General features: G+C 44.9%; 1 protein-coding gene across 4 annotated transcripts in view; it reads left to right on the top strand.

Annotated features, from left to right (window-relative positions):
* Nucleotides 1-19,376, top strand: part of LOC116757111 (aldehyde oxidase 1) — a 70,909-nt gene extending 51,533 nt beyond the window's left edge. Inside the window, exons 27-35 of one of the 4 annotated variants that reach the window (XM_032638458.1) lie at nucleotides 4,376-4,471; nucleotides 6,342-6,470; nucleotides 7,162-7,236; nucleotides 8,657-8,709; nucleotides 9,937-10,051; nucleotides 13,898-13,963; nucleotides 15,930-16,118; nucleotides 16,747-16,914; nucleotides 17,858-19,376. In XM_032638458.1, coding sequence (XP_032494349.1) covers nucleotides 4,376-4,471; nucleotides 6,342-6,470; nucleotides 7,162-7,236; nucleotides 8,657-8,709; nucleotides 9,937-10,051; nucleotides 13,898-13,963; nucleotides 15,930-16,118; nucleotides 16,747-16,914; nucleotides 17,858-17,908 — 942 coding nt within the window. In that variant the 3' untranslated portion in view covers nucleotides 17,909-19,376. Of the gene's footprint in view, nucleotides 1-4,375; nucleotides 4,472-6,341; nucleotides 6,471-7,161; nucleotides 7,237-8,656; nucleotides 8,710-9,936; nucleotides 10,052-13,897; nucleotides 13,964-15,929; nucleotides 16,119-16,746; nucleotides 16,915-17,857 lie in introns of those variants that run through there. The other 3 variants (XM_032638460.1, XM_032638459.1, XM_032638461.1) reach the window with 3 other exon arrangements.
* Nucleotides 19,377-22,407: the final 3,031 nt, after the last annotated feature.

Raw genomic sequence — 22,407 nt, 5'->3', positions numbered from 1 at the left:
GCTCTAGGTGCATAGGCTTCAGTAGTTGCAGCACACGGGCTCAGTAGTTGTGGTACACGGGCTTAGCTGCTCCGCGGCATGTGGGATCTTCCCAGCCCAGGGCTCGAACCCGTGTCCCCTGCATTGGCAGGCAGATTCTTAACCACTGCGCCACCAGGGAAGTCCTGAAAATCTATTCTTGTTGTTTACTTTCTTTAATTGATTAAATGAATTCCCTGCTCGGTTGCTAAACCTCACTTGCAGGTTCCACCTCTTCATTCTTGAGTGGGACTTACCCTGAACAGCTGGTGGTCTTTATTGTTGCTCATTGTACAGCAGGGATGTGGGAACCCTGTTCCCTATGTTCTTACGTGTCCATATGTGTATCTGTACATACATGTGGATGAGGTGGCAGAGCCCTCAAAACTGTAGTCCCTCCCCTTCGCAGAGTTCACGCCTTTGGCTGAACTGTGAAGAAGGTACGGCAGGTATGTGTTTTGAGCGCTGACAGAATAGGGATAAGTGGGGGTGGGGCCGTGAAGAGCACTAGTGTGTAGGCCGTGTGATGGGGAGGCCAGGAAAAGCAGGCAGGAAGGCCCTTCCCCCATTTCCACACCCATCATTCACCCATCTATCCTGACTCAGCCTCGATGAAATCACCAGAACGTTTTCATGCAGCTTTGATTGTAGGTGGGTTAACGCAGAGGGGCATATAACAACACAGTGGCGATCTGAGTGCAGCCTTCCTATGCCTCTCCTGTTTACGATGGCAAAACAGCACAGATGTTGTTTAGTCATCTGCCTACAATTTACTCAGATGAGAGAGTCAAGAGGCTGTGGTTGAGGAATAAAGGCAAAAACAAGGTTATTAAAAAGGAAAGGAAGGGGGAAAACTATCCCTAGAAAAGGGTTAGTGAGCAGTGACTCTTTGTATATAGTTTTGGGGCAAACTGATCAGCCAGCGGCCAGCAAAGAGGTCAGTCTGGGCCATCTGTCCTTGAGTACACCGACCAGGATCATGCAGAAAACAATTTCCATTGTATATGAATCTTCTGGAAATTCAGGGGCGTTAGGCTGTGGGTAGACATGGCAGGCTGTCTCTATTCAATGGTTGCCATTACTTAATACCTGGCCTCCACAGGAGACTAGGTCTGTCCCATTTCCCTCATCAGAAATTTCTCAAAAAGTAGATAAAAATTAACGATAATTACTGAGCACCTACTATGTTGTAAGTTCTTTTAGATTTTATCTCATTCAGCCCTCAGGGCAATCTATAAGATTTGTAACCTTATGTTAATGATGAGAAACTGAGGCTCAGAGAGCTTAAATAACTTGTCCAGAGTCCCACAGCTGGTGAGAGGCGGGGCCGGTGATAGAACTCAGGTCTCAGAGGCTCCAGAAGCTGTGCTTTGTCAGCTACATCAAGCTGCTTCCCCATAGCACCTTCTGGGGGGAACTGAGGTGGGATTCAGCTCAGCTGGGAAGAAACTAGACAACAGCCAGCAGCACAAATTCATTCTCAAAGGCTCCTGAGACGCCTTCCCCACCACCACCATCCCCTCCCATCCTTGCCTGGAAACCAGCTTCTGTGCTTAAAACATTTGCTTAGGGCTGAATTGCAGAGTTGAACTGAGGAGTTTGAGATCACTCAGGCTGCTTCCTGGAAGCCATACGCTGAAAGCCTCTGTTCTGAAGCAAACCAGATGGAGGGGGGAACTAGAGCACCTTCTGCCTCTACGGCCCTAGGCTGGGTGATTTGCAATTTCCCACTTGATTTAAGCCCTATCTCCCCTCTGTTGGCTGGTGTGATTCTGTTTCATAGAAGGGGGAGCTGAAGCCCACAGAGGTGTGCTCTCCTACGGAAGGACATCCAGCTAGTGAGTGGTAGAACAAGGACTTGACTTCAAGACTGTGCTCCCAACAGCTGAGGGGGTCACACATGCCTCACCCGCATTATATTTAATTCCTAGACAGAGCACTGAAGTGCGCACAGTATCTAATGAACCTCTGTATTCCCAGTGCCTTCATACGGCACCTGGCACAGAAGAGGAACTCAAACGTTTGAATGGCTGAGACATTTTGGGAATCTGTTGGGTCAAAGCTCATGTCTCACCAACACCAGCAGTCATTGCTTGAGGACTTAAATTTCACAGACTAAGTTCCAAGTTTATATTGGACAACCATCTGTTCCCACGTGCCAGTTGTGCTGATTTCGTAGATGCAGCTTTGCAGAATTATCTTTTCTGGCGCTAACAATGAGCCATCCGGTGGTGCCACTTAACTGAACCGAATTCGACATTTTAAGTGGCCCAGGAAGACTGCAGCAGCACATGGGACAAGTTACTCAGCAGTCTCGGACAGAAATGCTGCCCTGGACACACAGGCAGAGCGCTGCTGCCAGTGGGGTCACACGTGATGAAATGCAGAATCCACTGTACTTGTAGTTCAATCACATGTGCCAGTTACACATTTCACCCACAAGCAGCTTCTGAATTGCTGGCAGAGCCAAGGAGGCCAAATAGAGTGTCTACAAGCTTAAGGAACAGATTAAATGGCTATGCTGTTGCCAATTCATTTATCAAACTTTTATTGAGTACTTACTACTCATGAGTTACTATGTTGCTTTGCAAAGGATGCCTTAGGACATGGACTTTCCTTTCAGGGGGCTTACATTCCAGCAGGGTACAAAGAGGTGCCTTAGAATGGAGCCCAGGAGCAGCCGCTGCAGCTGGCATCCCCTGCCATCTGGTGCATAACCCCTGGGCAGCCCTCCCCGGGTGCTCTGTAGAGGATGTCACTCCTTACCTTTATTGTTTAGAGAATAAATGACCAGGAGCACAAGACAGTGTTACCAGGACTGATATGTCAACAGAGAGTAAAACGTGCACTGCTGGATCTCCCCAAGGCACTTGGATATGACTATTATGGCAACGATGCCTTTCCTAAGGTTCTAAGATTCTCCCTTGGGCTGTGAGTGTAGGTGCCTTTGTCCTCAGAGAAAGTGCTCCTATGTCCCCATTTTCTCAATACATCCCTAGTTTATACCAGCTGACCAGGTAAATAGAGCCCATTTTCACTGTCAAAGTGCCTGATTTGGAATGCTAGAGGCTTCTGTGTGTCATTTGCTAGAGTAGTGTGAACCTTTGGATGCCAGTAAAGAGGCAGCTCTCCAAGTGTGGCCCATGGCCCACAGGTGGCTCTAAAGTTCCTTCTGGTGGGCAAAGAATCGATCTAGGAATGCACTCCTTTCCTTGGGCATATCTGGTGACTGACATGCAGTTCCTTTGACTTTCACTTCTGACCAGGGTTGTTTATAAGTCATCTAAGTGAGTAAAGCAAGGCTTAAAAATTTTAGCTTCATTAAATGGAAATTAGCTTGTTACCAGAATTTTCTGAAGACCTGCCTTTACAAATCCTAGATTATTATGCCACTCTGCATAGAAGCTTAGATATTAAGAAACCTAGCCGATAGCTTTTAGTGACCCCTGGCTGGCCTAGACTACATCTAGGAGGCTGGCACTTCCCAGTTGAGCAGCAGTAGAGGTGTGCCTTGGAGACCCCCTGAATCACAGTGGAACCAGTAGAAGCATTTTTCTCTAGGACCATATGCTGTTAATATTGCTCGTATACTGGAGACTCGAAGTGAAGACGCCATTCACATTTTCTCCAGTCTCCTGGGATATCTCAGTCTCCTGGCCCATCTCCATACCCCCTAGTTTAGCACAAGCAGACTTGGCAAGAAGGCACATTCCTATCGACTGTAAAACATGCTTAGCTTAGAGCCTGGGTGTTTCTGACCACAGCAGCCTTTTATTCTATGTTAGCTGTTTGGTTCCTTCTGTATTCCTGTGGGAGCTGTGCAGTTAGATAAGATTACTTCGAAGTTCTCTTCGAACTCTAAAGCCCTATAACTCTGAGCCAAGGTGATTGAGGGTGGGCTTAGCTCATTTTGCAGCAAAAAAGTAATGTCTATCTGCCCCATCTTATTTGGATTTTTATTTTTGCTTCTCTATAACATACCTACAACTATGGGGATAAGTGTTCATGTAAACAAGTCTTCCTTCTTCCCCAAACTGTCTATACATAACTCTGCATTTAAAACTGACAACACCCTCTCCCCCAAAACACCCAAATCCAGATTATTGTTCCACCCTGGGTAGGGGGGATCCTTGAAGGTACCAGTGAGCTCAGCTGTTCTACTGAGAAAATAGTAGCCTGCCTTGCCCTGGCTCTGCTCAGTGCTCTCGGGGCAATGGGGAAAGGGTCTGCGTTTATTTTGGCAGATGTGGAAAGGAGGGAGAGGATGCTTTACAGGGAAAAGGTTTTCTAATTGACAAGATATGTGATAACGTCAATCAAAAAGATCGCGGCAACTGTTTTCATCTTTTCTGCTTAGGCTGCTGCCCTGGTTCACATTTATCTAGACGGGTCTGTGCTGGTGACTCATGGTGGAATTGAAATGGGGCAGGGGGTCCACACGAAAATGATTCAGGTAAGAGTGCAGATAATTGGATTAAGTCGGATGTGTGCTTGTAGATATGTGTAGGAGAGAGAAACCTGGAGTGTACATCTTCTGTTCCCAAATAAAAAGGATAGGACACTTCAGTTTTGACTACTTCAACTGCTAAGCTATTCACAGAAACTGGGTAAACAAGCCAGTTTTGTAACTGACCCTCCTAAAAGAATGTGGTAGAATTGCCTCTGGTTGTCTTACTGCTAAAGAAGGTTGTATGGTCATTTGCTGCTTTCCTTTGGATATATTAACAAGTGTGTTGTCTTTTTTGAACCTTTGCTGGGCAATAAAAAGATTTAGAAATTCTGATGTATTGCGTTATTTCTTGCCCTTTTTGTAGTAAGGACTCTGAACAACTGATAGTATAAAACACATTTGATATTTCTAACCGAACCACCAGTTTTCTTTTCGCTCAATTATTTTAGAATAATTTTTAGCTACTCTTTCTATTTTGCTAGTTATTTTAATATTACAGATTATAAAACATTTGAAAGGCAAACATTATTTTAGAAAACCCTGCACAATTCTACCACTTAGCAATAATCACTGTTTTGGGGTCTCTCTATTTTGACATTTTTTCCTTTTCAGAACATCACTAGCATTCTTTTTATATAATTTTATACCCTGGATTTTCACCTATCCTTATATAGAGTGACCATTTCCTCCTGTCATTAAGAATTCTTTACAATCATGATTTTTAATACTGCATGTATATGTCTGTATGATTTATTTAGCCATCCCCAATTGCTGAACACTTCAGTGAAATTTTTGTCCATAAACCTGTGATCAAACCAATGATTTTTTAAAAAATAAATTCCAGGAATGGAATTACTGGGTCACAGAATATATCTTAAGTCACTTGCCACGTTACCAAATTGTTTTCCAGAAAGTATCCATCACATTTCACCACTACCCAACATTGTACATTATGGATTGTTTAAAAAAAAACTTAGATAATTTAATAGAGGAAAGTATCTCATTATTGCTTAAATTTGCACTTTTCTGATCATAGAGGTGCTGAATATATGTTTTATTTCATGTTATCACTCGCTTGAGAATTGTGTGGTCATACCTGTTCCCCTTTCTGGGGTGAGACTTCTGTGTTTTCCTTATTGGGCTGCCAGAAACCTTTCTGTTCTAAGCCTATGCACTTTGTGTAGGCAGTCTTCTGAAAGCCAGTGATGGGGAGGGCTCTGTATGCCTTATGCCCCTGTAGTAATTGTGGACAAACTCAACTAAGCCATACTGCTAGCAGGAAAGAGAATGTGGAACCAGCTGAGATGAGTAGTATGATTTTGCCCCATCATTAAACACAAAGGAAGAACCTAGCAGCCAGCTAAGTCCTTATGTTGGCCAGTGGCACTGGCACCATGTACTTCGGGGATCTCCGGTTGGTGCAGCTGCTTTAACAAAGCCATTGTCCTTTCTCAGAAATGCTCTCTTCCTGGAGCATCTCCAGAAATGTGCATAAGGCATCTCCTCTCTGATGAAGTCTGATTTGCTAAAATTTTGCAGAGTGCAGAGGTAGGAGGGGCCTTGAAGGTGCTGATTTCATGATGATGAAAACATGAAACATTTCTTCCTGCCTTGGCTTGGGGCCTCACCTCCTCTTCCCGGTGCTATTGCACAAAAGAAAGTCAAAGAACAAGAGAGTGTGCTCAGGGCTGGGGCGCCAGACTAGCTACAGGGTCTTAGACAAGAGGAACTTCTTGTGGCTAGAAGAATTCGTGGTCCTGCCACTTGTTCCAGTTGGGCACGGGGGTGTTCCACACACATGCTATCGTATGCTAAGTGCACGGGTCTATGACTAACCAAAGAAAAGTGAAAGAAGATCTCTTCCAAAATCCAGGTGGCCAGTCGTGAATTAAGGATGCCATTGTCCAACATCCACCTTCGGGGAACAAGCACAGAAACCGTCCCTAATGCAAACATCTCTGGAGGCTCCGTGGTGGCCGATCTCAATGGGTTGGCAGTAAAGGTAAAAATCGTTGCAGTGGCACCCAAATCATGAACCCCGTCAAGGCTGGAGCTCAGAAGATGTTGCAAATCAACCCAGCTCTTGTCTCCTTCCCACACCCTCTTGGGGAAAACTGCGCCTTCCCCCAGTCGGGGGCTCAGTCAGTGTCAGGACTGGCCACTCTCCTGAGCGGGAGATGCCACCTCCTTTCTCCCTCACTCCTGAAAGCTCACTGGTCCCCAAGCCTTATCAGTTCTACTCAGAAATGTCTCTTTCCAGTTCCAGGTTGCAGTACCACGGCTGCTTTGGTTCAAACTCGCGCCTCTTGTCAGGGCCATCGCGAGCCTCTGTCTGTCCACCCCAGTTTCATTGCCTTTCACTCTGGCTTCCTGCAGCCAGGGAAAGCTTTCCCACAAAATAAATCTGACCGTGCTGTGCTTAAAAACAGTGACCGGTGGTTTATCAACAGCTTTTCTGTTAAGTCCTGACCGCTTAGCAGGGCTTACACGGCCCCCATCCCAGGCGGTCTGTCTTTAAGACCAGTTCATGCTTCACCCCCAACCCCATGAGACCTTTCACCCCACCTCTTACGGGGTTGGTGTCTTCCTTCTCCTCTTAAATAAGCCTATATAACAGCACATAATAGTGTGTTTTTGAAATTGTTGTTCTTGTGACATTATGGTCATAATTTTAACTAAAAAATAATCCCTAGGACGCTTGTCAAACTCTTCTAAAACGCCTTGAACCCATCATCAGCAAGAATCCTGGAGGCACTTGGAAGGACTGGGTGAGAACCACTGTTACTTTGTGTTGTATGTTAGGAAAAAAAAGGAGAGAGGAGAGTGAGACGTGTGACTCAGATACCAGTAGAAAGGGCACATTAAAAGGTACTGCAGTTACATCATGATCAATAGAAGCCTTTGGCTCTCGGCATGTGGAGATATTATCACAGCATGACGGAGGAACTCCTACATCTGGGACAATTCTCTATTAGAGAAAAGATGGTTCTTGTGTCCAGAACTCTTGTTTTAATCAAGAATTAATTAATGTTTCTTCCTAAGGAATCTAGGTATTTTCTAGATAATAGCAGTCCATCTATTTGTTCTTTTTTGGGGGGTTCCCCTGTTCCTAAAATTGGAAGATAACGCTAGAATCCTTTTATAAAAGTAAAAATCATATAAGCGCTCTTTAGACAGAGGAAACCAAGCCATTTGGGTATATATTCAGCAAGTAGTAGGTACTAAATGGAATGGAAATATTCAACTGCTTCCTTTCATCTACCTAAAATCTAATTGGATGAGAAGACACACATTCTAAAGTCAACTAGGAAACTTTTCAGAGTAACAGGTTCTAAAGTACCAGGTGGTGTGGAATGGATACCCACTGAAGGCTGACAGTTCTAGGATGTCAAGTCATATTAAAGCACTGGTGTGGAGGAAATAACATTGGAGAGTCTTACTTAGAAATGGTTCCTGCTATTCCATAGAGTTAGGATTCATTCTATAATTCATATTTATAGGAGCTCTCAATCCTTTCTGGGCATATTTATTTCTGCCCTTTGCCCAGTGCTTCCTGGGAGAGTCTGGTTGGAGAAGGATGGAGAGAGATGCAGTGCAAGAGAGTCAGTCCTCCACCATCAAAAAATGCTGTCATTCAGCCCACTTTCCTCTGTAATGGTTGCACTTCTCACATTTTTCTTTCTCAGACTTGGGGGCATCATTTTGCATCTTAGTCAGCTGTGTACACTGCAGAGTCAGGAGAAGCCTTTTGGTGTACATGGTACAATTTAGTAAGATTGTACCCCTCTCCTAAGTCTGTTATGGATACATGATATTAAAATTAAATGTCTGACCACCCATTTTTTCCTGAAATGTTCTGTGTTAATAGGCTAAGTCTTTCCAGGTGACTGAGTGAAATTCTTCATAAGCAGAACATGTGTTGCCCCCAATAGTCCAATCTATAAGTGTAACACACCATGGGAGTCATTTATTATGATGATATGCATTGAACAAATGCTATTCCTACAAGCAGTGAACCATAAATGCCTATAGAGATGGAAAATGCTGAAAGGAATAAATTAAACTTGGTCCTTCCTAGTTATTACCACTGATCACTTTATTTAACACAGAGTAAAATTAATATTGAAGTCTCGAGTGATTCTTACTTTAAACATCTTTATCGCATCACGTTGTATTCTTCTTTCCCAGGCACAGGCTGCTTTTGATGAAAGCATTAGTCTTTCAGCTACTGGATACTTCAGGTAAATCGTCCTTTCAATCGCATGCTATGGAAAATGGCAGCGGTATCTTGAGGGGAAGTTTCATTTCTGTTTGCCATTTTGGCAAAAAATGATTTTGTACCTTGTGTTAACCCACTGTTATAAAGAACAATTAGGTGCTACTTAATCCAAATTTCCAGAAAGCCTGGGAAAAAATAGACACAGAAATAAAATACAGCTGAATCGATGATTCAGATCATACTGGGAAGTACTAACCTGGGGGTTAGTGCTTAGAACCCACAACAGTGGTTGACCTTTTGTTGAAAACTCAGTGTGTCCCTTAAGTTAGGAAATGAAGGAAAAGGGATGCAAATTAAACCCATAATAAGATAAATACCATCTCACACCTTCTAGATTGGCAAAATATAAGAATTTGACAATAACTGTGTGTTGTCAAGATGTGGCACAACTAGAACTCAGACACTTTGGAAAAGAATCTATCAATTTATCGAGTTATTTTAATGGAGAGTGGAAGCCATCAGAGAATAGAGTGATATAGAGAGTCATACCTGATTTTGTCTCTTTGTCACTTGTCATGGGAGTCCCAGGCTATCAGGAATTGGCTCTCAGGAATAAGCCCCTCCAGACTGGGCGGAGCAGAGGAGAGAAGGGTAGAAAGTACTGGCAAGCTGCTGGCCTATGCTTCTCTTCTACCATGGCATTCGTTTGGTGTTCTTAAAGAACAGTTAGGAACAGAGCAGGCCATGGTGCCTGATGGAGCGACCAGAGTAGTGGCACAGAATGAGAGCCAAGGGGCCTGATCCCTCGCACAGAAGGCTGAATCCTAGAGCCAGCAGATGGGTGAACTGCCAAGCGTGCACCTTTGATGTAGTGTTTGGTGTAAAATCCGGGTGGAATCCCCCACATCTAATGACGATAGGATTACATGACCCAATATTAGCCAAAAGCAATAGGATGAATATCCATACAGTCAGCAGTTAACTTCCAAGCATAAGGAGTCAGTGGTAGGGAGTGGTTTCATGTTTTTATCAGGGAAAGCAAGTTTAATAAGAAAGAAGTAAATATTTATTTATTCAGCAGACTTATTGCATGTATTATGTACTACACACCATTGTACATGTGCACTCCTCTGGTTTGCTGTGCATACAAATTGAGCACAGCTCTCAACGGGTCTGTTTAATCATCGTGGTCTGCAATTAGGGGACTTGATCACTTAACAACGCTCCTCAAGAATTCTATTTCCTCCAGGGGTTATGAGTCGAACATGAACTGGGAGACAGGCGAAGGCCGTCCTTTCGAATACTTTGTTTATGGAGCTGCCTGTTCTGAGGTTGAGATAGACTGTCTGACAGGTGCTCATAAGGTCAGTACCAATTGGGAAGGTCTTCAAGTTGAACTCTAGATACATCTATTTTCCACATATTCCATCTGTCTGAGCACCAGAGAGGCACCATGTAATCGGCCTAGGGATAATTTGTCTGTTTTACCAAGGAAAATAGAAGCTCAGCAATCGCCTCGGTGTTTTATGTGGAAAACAACTGGCAGCCTCTCTTCTTTATTTCCCCTGCTCTTTCAAATGGAATCAGGAAAAAAAATCACTTCAAGGAAGAAACACAGCCTACAGGGGGCTTCAAGGAAGAAACAGCCTACAGGGGGCTTCGATGTAGAAACAGCCTACAGGGGGCTTCCTCGTGCATGAAATGCCATCATATGACATTCTTTTTTTTTTTTTTTTTTTTTAAGAAGATGTTGGGGGTAGGAGTTTATTAATTTATTTATTTATTTTTGCTGTGTTGGGTTTTCGTTTCTGTGAGAGGGCTTTCTCTAGTTGTGGCAAGCGGGGGCCACTCTTCATCGCTGTGCACGGGCCTCTCACTATCGCAGTCTCTCTTGTTGCGGAGCACAGGCTGCAGACGCGCAGGCTCAGTAGTTGTGGCTCATGGGCTCAGTTGCTCCGCGGCATGTGGGATCCTCCCAGACCAGGGCTCGAACCTGTGTCCCCTGCATTAGCAGGCAGATTCTCAACCCCTGCACCACCTGGGAAGCCCCATATGGCGTTCTTGAATGATTTCATAAGCATTCACAATCTGCTAACAAGCACCAAGGGCCAGCCCAGGGGAGCTAGTGGCCAGCTTTTGATATCTTTTGTCCACCTAGGTCCTGCTTTTTAGATAGTTTAAGAGCATCCTTATGCTTTTAAGAAATGCTATGGGACTTCCCTGGTGGTGCAGTGGTTGAGAGTCTGCCTGCTGATGCAGGGGACACGGGTTCGTGCCCCGGTCCGGAAAGATCCCACATACCGCGGAGCAGCTGGGCCCATGAGCCACGGCCACTGAGCCTGTGCATCCAGAGGCTGTGCTCCACAACGGGAGGCCACAACAGTGAGAGGCCCGTGTACCGCCAAAAAAAAAAAAAAAAGAAATGCTATGAGGAGATGCTCACACAGATTCTCACACACACACACACACACACACACACACACACACACACACTCCTGCTTCAAGGACTCAGAGTTTCTCCTCTTGTAGCTGGGCCTTTGAGGGTAAATGAAGCCCCTTGCCACTATCAATAACAATAAATGATCATCGATGGATTAAGTGGGACTGTGATACCCTCACAACTGTCATGTGATGATCTGCCCAAAAGCTACCCAGAGGCAAGCTCTAGTTCTTGATATTTCCAAACATCCTTTGTGACTACATCTTGGATTATGATCAGATATGTTTTCATTTAATATGTCTCCAGCCTGTATGTTTTTAAACTGTAGTCAGCCTAATCTTTGAAATTATATACACCCTTATTGAACCTACACCTTTATTGAATCTGCCCATTCAAGTATCTAGCTTGTCAGGATTCTGATTCAAACCAGATTACTTTTGGGGAAACTTGGACTGGGGCAAGACAATGATCTCTCTAAGCATGCTTTTCATGCTACAGTAGCTGTCCTGTGTTAGGGAGTTCAGTAGAAAGTCCTCTGATGCTAACTGATTTCTACATCCCCCCTCCCTCGAAGAAAATGTTGGTGAAAACGTAATCATTTGGGTTTCCTTGTGTCTTGCATATGCCTTGGTCTTGTTAAGATCTAAGAACAGGGTAATAATTAGCCTTGGTATTAAATGTTAAGGTGTGCTCTTATAATTTATTGAACAATCTTTTTTTTACATAAATTTATTTATTTATTTTTGGCTGCGTTGGGTCTTTGTTGCTGTGCACGGGCTTTCTCTAGTTGCAGCGAGCGGGGGCTACTCTTTCATTGCAGTGCGCAGCCTTCTCATGGCAGAGACTTCTCCTGTTGTGGAGCATGGGCTCTAGGTGCAAGGGCTTCAGTAGTTGTGGCATGCGGCCTCAGTAGTTGTGGCTCGCGGGCTCTAGAGCACAGGCTCAGTAGTTATGGTGCACGGGCTTAGTTGCTTGGCAGCATGTGAGATGTTCCTGGACCAGGGCTCAAACCCGTGTCCTCTGCATTGGCAGGTGGATTCTTAACCACTGCGCCACCAGGGAAGCCTAACTGAACAATCCTAAGAGATGCATGAGACAGCCTTATCAGATGTCTTCATAAAAGCTAGATCTGAGGCTCAGGTTAGGTATCACCCCAAGGCAAAAGGCCATAATGTGACATCCCACTAAGGGACCTCCCTGTGGCCTGTTTTTCAGAAATTCTCTTCATATTGATGGACTTGCTTTAACAGACATTTATCAGCTGATACCATTTCTGAGGGTCAGGAACCTGGGAGTGGCTTATTGGGGTGATTCTGGCTTGGGTTTCCTCATGAGGTTACCGCCAAGCTGTTGACTACCGCCAAGGGTTGCAGTCATCTCAAGGCTCAGTGGCAGCTGGAGAATCCGATTCCAAGCTGCATTGCGTGGTTGTTGGCAGGAAGCTTCAGTTTCTCACTGGCTGTTGGCCAGAGGTCTCCGTTCCTCACCACATGGACCTCTCCATAGGATGTTTCAGTGTCCTCAGGACGTGAAAGCTGGTTCCCCGTGAGGGATTGGTCCAAAGGAAAAGGAGAGAGAGAGAGTATGGGTGATTAAGATAAAACCCAAGACAGAAGCCAGAGTCAGCCTAGTCTCGGAGTGATGAACTATTACTCCTGCCATATCCTACTGACCACACAAGCCACCCCTGGTAGAGTGCGGGAGCGGGCCGCGTGAGGACGTGAATACGGGGAGGTGGGGGCCATCGAGGGCCATCGTGGAGTCTGGCTGCCACAGCCTAGAGCAGCCCTGTCAAATGACAGTGCAGACAGCAGTAAGTCCACAGCCTTGAAAGCAAAACCTTCACTAGCACTGCAGAATTGAGAGCATCCCTGCTCGCCTCCAGTTGAGGCCACTGGTCTCCTAGAAGAGGCCACCAGCCTTGCTAACTGGTGTGGAAGAGAAATTTACATTTCACTGTGTCTTTAAACAAGAGGGGTGGGTACCTGAAGTTTTATCATAGTAAAACATTCTAGATCACTATCTAATTTACTTAAGAAAAATGCTAGATGAAAGTCCCAGATCAAATAAGGAAATTCTTGGGTTTCCTTTGTTGCATTCATAATTATAAGTAGAATCTGTCATGACAAAGACCATATGTCACAGAAAAGAAGGTACAGACCTGCTGGGGAGCAAAGGTGTCACCACCAGCCTGGCTGGGCCTGCTGTCCTTCTCCTCATTTGTAGGTTATCAGAGAACTTTTGGTCACCAAGGTGGTAATGTTAGATTTAATCTCTGCTTTGCTCTAAAAATGAAAAATGTAAAATAGCATGTAACAGATTTTTTGCTGATGTGCCCTGAGCTCTTGATTCAGTAACTATCACCCAGCCAGCTGGACTCTGAATGTGGGGTTGTGTGGTAGCCACAGAGTTTTGCAACAAGGATCAGGAGGGCCATAGACATTTCCTGTTTTCTGTGGCATATGTTCTATTTGTTGTAGTGGATTAAACTGAATATGTTACATCACTCAGCTGGAATCAAAGTCAAGTAAATATTTTTCTCTCCTATTTTTTCCAAGAAAAAAAAAATCACTGATTAAGCTGGTTGAGTATTTATATAACTTTGAAAGTTACACATAATAAACTTTGTTGCTTCTTTCTCCTGAAATATAATGTGGCCCAAAGATAGGTTCTTTTCCAATGCCATCCTGACAGGAACTGCTTCTCGACTTTGTCTCCCCAAGTTGTATTCATTAAACTAAACGTCTTTACTTTTTTTTTTAATTACTAGAACATCAGAACAGACATTGTCATGGATGTTGGCTGCAGTATAAATCCGGCCCTTGACGTAGGCCAGGTATGTGGAACTGACTTTCCTGACTCCCTATTTGTAAAAGTCAAAACTTCTGGGGGATCTGCCAGGAACACATCCCGTTGGCTTGTTCATCGTCTTCTTATTCTATCCCTTTATTCAGAATCTTTCCATTCAGGACAGCCACGGAACTCAAATCTCTTAGTGTTTAAAAAAGGGAAGGGGACAAAGGTGTTTCAGGTAGATTTTGAAGAAACATACAGTCTGTGACTGGGGAGCTTGAATGAGCAGGACTAAGCCTAGAGGTGAAAAGTGAGCCCCATACCTGTGGGCTGGAAGTAGAATGCAGTGCTTAGTGCTGAATCCTGGGGAGATGATGGGCTCTGGCTTCAGGGAGTTTAATGTTGGGTTGAGATCACAAACGTCAAAGAGTTACAGCAGCAGCTGTTGATGGGTAGCCTATTTTGCCCACAGACATTTTAAAATTTAAATTTGAAATAATTAACAAGATTGAAAAATCACAAGCAAATATTTTACATGAAGTTTCAAATGGCTAGCACCTCTTGGAAACACAGAAAATTTGCCAACACCGGAGCTACATTTCCACGAGGAAAAGTTGATTGGCTGCTTCTTTAGAGAGTCACATGCTCTCTGGAAGCTTCACTCACTTTCTTTACCTGCCTCAGCCCCAGTGGGCCATTCAGCTCCCTACTTGCAATGGAGCGTATAGTCTGAGGGACTCTCCAATTAGGACATTGACTGGAGAATGGGAAGAATGTATGGGTTGGAGAAGTCAAAGCAGGCTTCCGGGAGGAAGTGGTGTGGACCAGGTAGTCAAAGAATGATCGGGAAGAGGTGTTCTGGGTGGGAGGAGAGTGGAGGAAATCAACCTAAAGAAAGAGCTAAGATTCTGCACACCTTGTGTTCATGGCTGGCAGTGAGGAGAGGCTGGTGGCAGCACTCACCCATGTCCCAGGAGCAGGATGTGAGGCTGGAGGTAGGGAGCAGAAGAGGGCCGGGCTGGTGGAAGCCTCCAAAGACAGGCACCTCACTTAGCAGGGGGAGGGGACTTGGCCCGGGGAGCAGTCCAGAGTGTCAGGAAGCTTCCTCTAACATCGTGGTAGAGAAGAACATCTCTGCTAATAGATAGAAGTGAGGATGGAGATGGGTGGAGAAAATATGGCCACAGGAAGGAAAAAAGGAAGAAGAGACTCAGAAATCACAAGTCTGTGTGGGGCTTCCCTGGTGGCGCAGTGGTTGAGAGTCCACCTGCCGATGCAGGGGACAAGGGTTCGTGCCCCGGTCCGGGAAGATCCCACATGCTGCGGAGCGGCTGGGCCCATGAGCCATGGCCGCTGAGCCTGTGCATCCAGAGCCTGTGCTCCGCAACGGGAGAGGCCACAACAGTGAGAGGCCCGCCTACCGCAAAAAAAAAATTAAAAAAAAAAAAGAAGTCTGTGTGGAAAGGTAATTTTGTCCACGTGCTGACATCTAAGAACCGGAGCATTTTAAACCTGTAAAGGAAGCTAGGCAAGCACACGGTTCGAACCCTTCATGTTACAAGCGAGGAAACTGAGTCTAGAGATGTGAGGCCAGCAGGCTCGTGAGTGAGGAGCTGCTAAGGTTCCGGAGCCCCGAGAGTCTTTCCTGGGGTGCTGGGGTCTGTGGCCAACCAGTCAGAGAGCGTTTCATCTGCCTTGTAGGCAGAAAAAGTCAGGGCATTTGGGCTACAGGCTCCCTGAGGGTTCTTCCAGAGCTGCAATTTTAATGCCAGGCTGAGATTCGAACTCAAGTCCTTTGAGTGAACTTAGCGTTCACTAGGATGTTCAGACATGCTTCGAGGTGAACTTGTAAGTAAACATTTGGAGACATACTCCAAGACATGCTGAAAACCCCCTTCAACTGCATTTTTAAGATTCAGACTAACAGCAAGAAGGTGAAATGTTACTGTTGACTGTCTTTTCTCATATATGGAAATTTTTATTTTTATTTATTTATTTTTTTGCCTCAGATTGAAGGTGCATTTATTCAAGGCGTGGGACTTTATACAATAGAGGAACTGAATTATTCTCCTCAGGGGGTCCTGTACACTCAGGGCCCAAACCAATATAAGATCCCTGCCATCTGTGACATCCCCACGGAGTTGCACGTTTCTTTGTTGCCTCCGTCTCAAAACTCAAATACCCTGTATTCATCTAAGGTAAGCTGTGCTCTATGAATAAATGCATGTTTACGTGATATCTGTGCCAGGAGGGAGGGGCTACATTCATCTCTTGGTTGTTTGGGGGTTTTGCCAGGATTGTAGGGGAAAAAAGCCCTATTAAACATTTTTTTTTGTTTGGCCGCCATGCGGCTTACAGGATCTCAGTTCCCCAACCAGGGATTGAACCCGTGCCCCCCGCAGTGGAACACAGAGTACTAAACACTGGACCACCAGGGAATTCCCAAAACATTTTAATTTTAAAGTAATTTAACAACATTATACAATTTTAAAAAAATACTCCAAATCGTGGAGACTAACACAAACTACTATTACCGTCAGGTTGTCTGATTTTTCATCTTCATGCCAATAATCATCTTAATGCCTAGATCTGCTTTCTCCATTTGGGATCATTTCCTTAGGCTGGAATCCTAAGAATGGGAATACTGGGTTAAAATAGTGAATTAGCTTTTTAAAGGAAAAAGTTGTACATGTAATAATATTTTATGTACCCGTACATGCACATATGTACCTATAGATGCACATATACATAATACACATACATATGTATATATATACAGAGAGAGAAAGAGAGAGTCATAATCTAGTTGACTTGTTTCCCTTCCAGGGTCTGGGAGAGTCTGGGATATTCCTGGGGTGTTCGGTGTTTTTCGCCATCCAGGACGCGGTAAGTGCAGCACGACGGGAGAGAGGGCTGTTTGGACCGTTGAAGCTCAATAGTCCACTGACCCCAGAGAAGATTAGACTGGCCTGTGAAGACAGGTTCACAAAAATGGTATGTTCTGCTCATGCAAGTCTGTCCTTGTGGTTAAGTTTCATTAACCCACCGTGGTGGTTTTCCACGGAAGAAGAGGTGACAGGAATCCTGAAGACATTTGAGCAGGAGAGCAGCCTGCCTGCAGTGGGGCTCAGTCCTACACCACTAAAAAAGAAAGGTTCATTCTTCATTTCTTCACTCATCAATTGTATATTCCTCCTTATTAGTTCTGTTCCCTTCCCAGGACACATTAGTCAGGGATAAAGTTCAGGAACTGTGCCCTGAACCCAAGAATACCACGCCGAGAATCTGGGCCACCTCCACAATCTAACTTCCTCGGAAGGAAGTTTAGAGGACAGACTAAACTTCCTTCCAAACCACTGGGAGTATGTGCCATTCCTCATTTGAACCACAAAGTAGGACGGGCCCTTTCCCAACCCCCAGCAGCAGGAATCCCTCCTGCAAGCCAACCCCCCTCCCGCCCCGCCCCACTCCGGCTGAGCAAACATCTCAGCTCTCCTTGGGCGTTTCCAGTGGGATTTTTCATTGTGGGAGGAGGTCATGCCATTGACAGTGACTCCTCTGACTGTAAACAAGTTATTCCTTATACTGAGGGGAGAGCCCCGTCCTATACCTCCTGTCATGAGGGCTCTTCATGGTACCCCTTATAGCTCTTCCTAAACCCCACGAATCGCCGCTTCACTCTGGAGAAGGACAGAGGCTGATTCCACCTTTCCTTTGTCCCTCTTCAAGCATGAGATGACTCTCATAGCTGTCCTGCCTCGCCTGACCCTTGGCCTCCTCCTGGATTCCTCCACGTTTCTCATACTGTCATGGCCAGACCTCTCGTTGTCCTGGGCACCCTCTGGGTGGTTTTTATCCTATTTTATAGTCTGCCATTTGTCACACATCACAAACATTTTCCAAGTTGCAAACATCCAAACTTGTCCTTTTATTCCAGATTCCAAGAGATGAACCTGGATCCTATGTTCCTTGGAGTATACCCATATGAATCAAATACAAACCTCTGGCGAAGATGGGGTGGCTCTTCCAACAAAGCAATCTATCCAGTCTCAATGCTCTAGGATGATGGGTCTGAAAGACAAATTTTCACAGTTCAGAAATCATTTCACAGAGTATTGCTTTTATAGGATGCTGATTTTAAATGTTCCATTTGAAATTTGATAGATATGTTTAAGCAGTTTAGAAATCATATTTTAAATGGCATAAATGCTAACTGGTTTCCTCTAGAATGGTATTCTTTATTATTCTGTCCCTTAAATCCATCCAGCTGAATGGAATGGAAGATGATGGTTTATATGTAACTCATAGTTGGCTTGTATTCACCAACAGAAATTATACTGTCCAGTGAAAGGTGGTTTTCTAAGTAACTTTATTAGTATGAACTGTAAAGTTGTCATTTTCTCATTTGTCCCCATCTGCTAACACCCTCTTTTTCTTGTCAGAATGGATCTAGGCACTATGTCTAAAGAGTCTGTAGGACCAAAGAAAAAAACCAGATAAATTGAACTTAATCAAAACTAAAAAGTTTTGTGCTTCAAAAGACACTATGAGAAATTGAAAAGACAAACCACAGAACAGGAGACAGTATTGAAAATATTTGCAAATCGTATGTCTGATAAAGATCTACTGTGCAGAATATATTTTAAAACTCTTACAACTCAACAATAAAAAGATAAATAACCCAATTTTTAAATGGGCAAAGGAATTAAATAGACATTTCTCCAAAGACATCCACGTGGCCAATAAGCACATGAAAAGATGCTCAAACTCATTAGTCATGAAGAAAATGCAAATCAAAACCACAATGAGATATCATTTCACACCCACTAGGGCAGCTGTAATCAAAATGATGGACAACAGTAAGTGCTGGCAAGAATGTGGAGCAATTGGAACGTTTATCCATTGCTGGGGAGAATGAAAATGGTGCAGGTCCTCTGGAAAACACTTTGGCAGTTCCTCAGAAAGTTAAACACGTAGTTATCATATGACCACTCTTACATATATACCCAAGAGAATTGAAAACGTATGTCCACACAAAAACTTGTACACCAAGGTTCATAGCATTATTTATAATAGCCCAAACTGGAAACAGCCCAACCCTATAAACTGATACATGTGTTCTATCCATATAAGGGAATATTATTGAGCCATACAATGAATGAAATACTGATACATGCTACAACATGGATGAACCTTGACAACATTATCTGAGTGAAAGTAGCCAGGCACAAAAGGCCACATATTCATAGTATGATTCCATCTATGAAATGTCCAGAATAGGCAAATTCATAGAGACAGAAAGTAGATTAATGGTTGCCAGGCCCTGAGGGGAAAAAGGAATGGGACGGTGATGGCTAATGGGTACAGGGTTTCTTTTCAGGCTGATGGCAATGTTCTGGAATTGGATAGTGATGATGGGTGAACAACCTGTGTATATACTAAAAACCACTGAATTACACACACCTTAAAAGAGTGAATTTTATGGTATGTGAGAAACAGAAAACGAGGAAAAGAGTGAGAAGTTGTGAGATTCATAAGAAATATATCCCAGTGGCCTTTAGTGACAGGAAACCTCAAAGTGGACCAAGCAGCAGGACAGAATCACTGAAAAACTCCAAACATCGGCACTGATGTATAAAGGACTAGAGACTAGATAGAGTATAATATCTTCTCCCTGTCACACTTGCAACTCTTGACTCTTGTCCCAGAGCCAGGTAAGACGGCAAAACTTCTTCAGTGGCCTGGGACTAAAGACTAAGGTCATTCTTACTATGGTTACACATGGTTACATTAAAACCCTTTAAAGAGCAGACTTTCTCATTCATATCACAAATGATTATGGAGCACCTACCATGTGCCAGGCGCTGTTCTAGTCACTTAGGACATAACAGTAAACCAAGTCAACAAAGATCCCTGCCCTTGTGAAGATTATAATCTAGTCAGGGGAGACAGACAGAAAATAACAAATATAATTGAATTACAGAGTGTGATCGATGGAGCCGAGTGCTGAGGGAACAATGCAAGTAGAGCAGGTTAAGGTGACGGAGAGTGAGGGAGGCCTGGAGCTGGTTGCAGCTGGTAGGTCTGGGGATGAGGATGGTGAGGGTCTGAGCCAAGAAGGTACCTGGAGGAAGAGCACGTCAGAGCATCTGGGGGCAAAGTTCACGCCGGGGGAGTGTGCCTGCCTCTCTGTGGACAGAAATGGCGCTTGTGAGCCCGGAACAGGCCCGGGGAGGGGCAGACAAGCAGAGCCTTGAGACCACTGTGAGGACGTGGGCTTTTAATCTGAGTGAAAGGCAGAGCAGAGAAGTAACACGAACTGACCCATTTTAAAATCTCACCCTGGATGCTGTGGTGACACAGATCAAAGGAGGGCACATTCATAGGATCCTCACAGCTTGGCTTCCCCAGGTTTTCTGTTTCTTCTGCTTTCTCCCCCTCTCTTTTTGTCCCTTTGCCAACCCCTCCTCCAGCCCACGTCTATAAATGCTGAGATTTCCCAGGGAGCCGTGGGTCCTCATCTCACTCCCTCTCCCTGGCGGGTGCTTTCACTCCTGTGGCTTCTCTCACTCAAAGTCCAGCTCTGAAAACCCAACTTGCCTGTCACTGCCACTTGGATGTCTCAAAGGCACCTCCATCTTAATGGGTCCCAAACAGATCTTCTCGTCAGTGCAGCCATCCACAAGACGCTGAGCCGAAGCCCGGGGTTGGGGGGAAGGGGGAAGTGATCCGAGATGCTCCGTTCTCCAGGTGCGCAAGTCCTGTTAATCCCACCTCAGAGAAACGTCTTACATCTGCCTCTCACTCTCTTTGTTCCCCTGTTGTCCCAAGCCATCATTATTTCTAACTTGACTATTGCGGCAGTCTCCTCATCTTTGCTCTGTGTTCATTTTGCTTCCCTTCCAAACCATTCTCCAGATTAAAGCCAAAGTTACGTGTACAAGTATGGACACACACACACACACACACACACACACACACACACACAAATGATCATGTTATGATCTTGCCTCAAATCCTGCCATGGCTTCCTATTCATCCCACCAGAATACTGTTCCAAGTCCCTAAGGTGGCGTGTGTACCCTCAGTGCTCTGGCTCCTGCCTACCTCTCCAGCATTATCTCACAACCCCCTTTTACCGTGAGCACTTCCTGTTCTATTTCTCACTTTGGAACCTTTGCCTGTGCCCTCTGCCTGGAAGACACTATCACTTTGACCTATCCTTTTGTCTGTCTGATACTACGTAGTGCTTCTCTCATTTTAAAATGCACGCAAATAACTTGAGGATCTTGTTAAAATGCAGTTAAGCCCAGAAGCCATAAGGTAAGCCGGAAGTGGCACATGCAGAATCAAACACAAGGAATTGAAAGAACAAGCAAGCTGCAGGTAACCCAGACCCCGTTACCCACTACTGTTGCATCAGCACGTCTCCCGCAAATCATCCCTGTGGCTACACGGTGGAGTCAGAGGTCCTTTAGGACAAACCAATGGAAAAGGAAAAGTCAGCTTGGTTCACAGATGGGTGGGCTCAGTATGTGTGTACAAGCCAGGTATGGGTGGTGTCTTCACTACAGCCCCACTCAGAGGTGGTGAGGGCAGATTGTCCTGATGGGCAGAGCTTTGGATGGCACACCTGGTCATCCATTTCGTTTGGAAAGCTGAGTGGCCCAAGTGGCCCACGGACTCGTGTGTAGCAGCGACAATCTCACACCTGATCGGTTGTACTACCGCACACATTTTGGAAGGTGATTTAGTTGGACCCAGCAGTGTACATACCCTTCGACCCAGGAATTCCAGTTCTAGCAGAAAACACCCACCATGAAAGAGGCAAAGTAGACAAAATGGCATTTGACATTAGCCACCTCTGTCCCTGGTCACTCCACTGCTGACACAATGGATGTGGGAAGGGCCAGGGGGGCAGGGGTGGGCCCTGTGCATCCATGTAGCTGCTGCTGAATGTCCAACGGCCCCCAGTACAGACTAAAGCCAGTCCCCAGTTTAGCAGCATCCTTCCAGGAGACCAATTCGCCACTTGGTGGCAAGCTGACAGCATTGAACACTTCTACCCTGGAAGGAGATGTGATTTATTTTAACAGAAAGAGACGCATATCTTGGGTGAGGGTTTGCTGTGCCTGCCTCCAGGACCTCAGCCATCACCACTACCTAAGGGCTTACTTAGTATTAAATCTGCTCTCTTAAGATCCCACATAACATCACCTCAGAACAATTTACAGCAAATACTGTCACCTGCTTTGCAGCAGGGTGGGGTAAGTGTGAGATATGGGATCCAATGGTCATATCACATCTGTACCACTCAGAAGCGCCTGGGCAATGGAATGACCTAGAGAGGGTACAACTGACATGCCATCTGGAAGGCTTGTGAGGATGGAACTCCATCCTCCCAGATGCAGGATACTCGCAATTAAAGGGCTATATGTGATGTCTCCAGTGGACAGTTAACAAATCGGCATAAAATACCTGGACATT

Source organism: Phocoena sinus, chromosome 7, assembly GCF_008692025.1.
Source record: "Phocoena sinus isolate mPhoSin1 chromosome 7, mPhoSin1.pri, whole genome shotgun sequence".
In the NCBI taxonomy this organism is placed as follows: domain Eukaryota; kingdom Metazoa; phylum Chordata; class Mammalia; order Artiodactyla; family Phocoenidae; genus Phocoena; species Phocoena sinus.
Note: the sequence above shows the minus strand (reverse complement) of the source record. Positions and strands in the feature narration are given on the sequence as shown.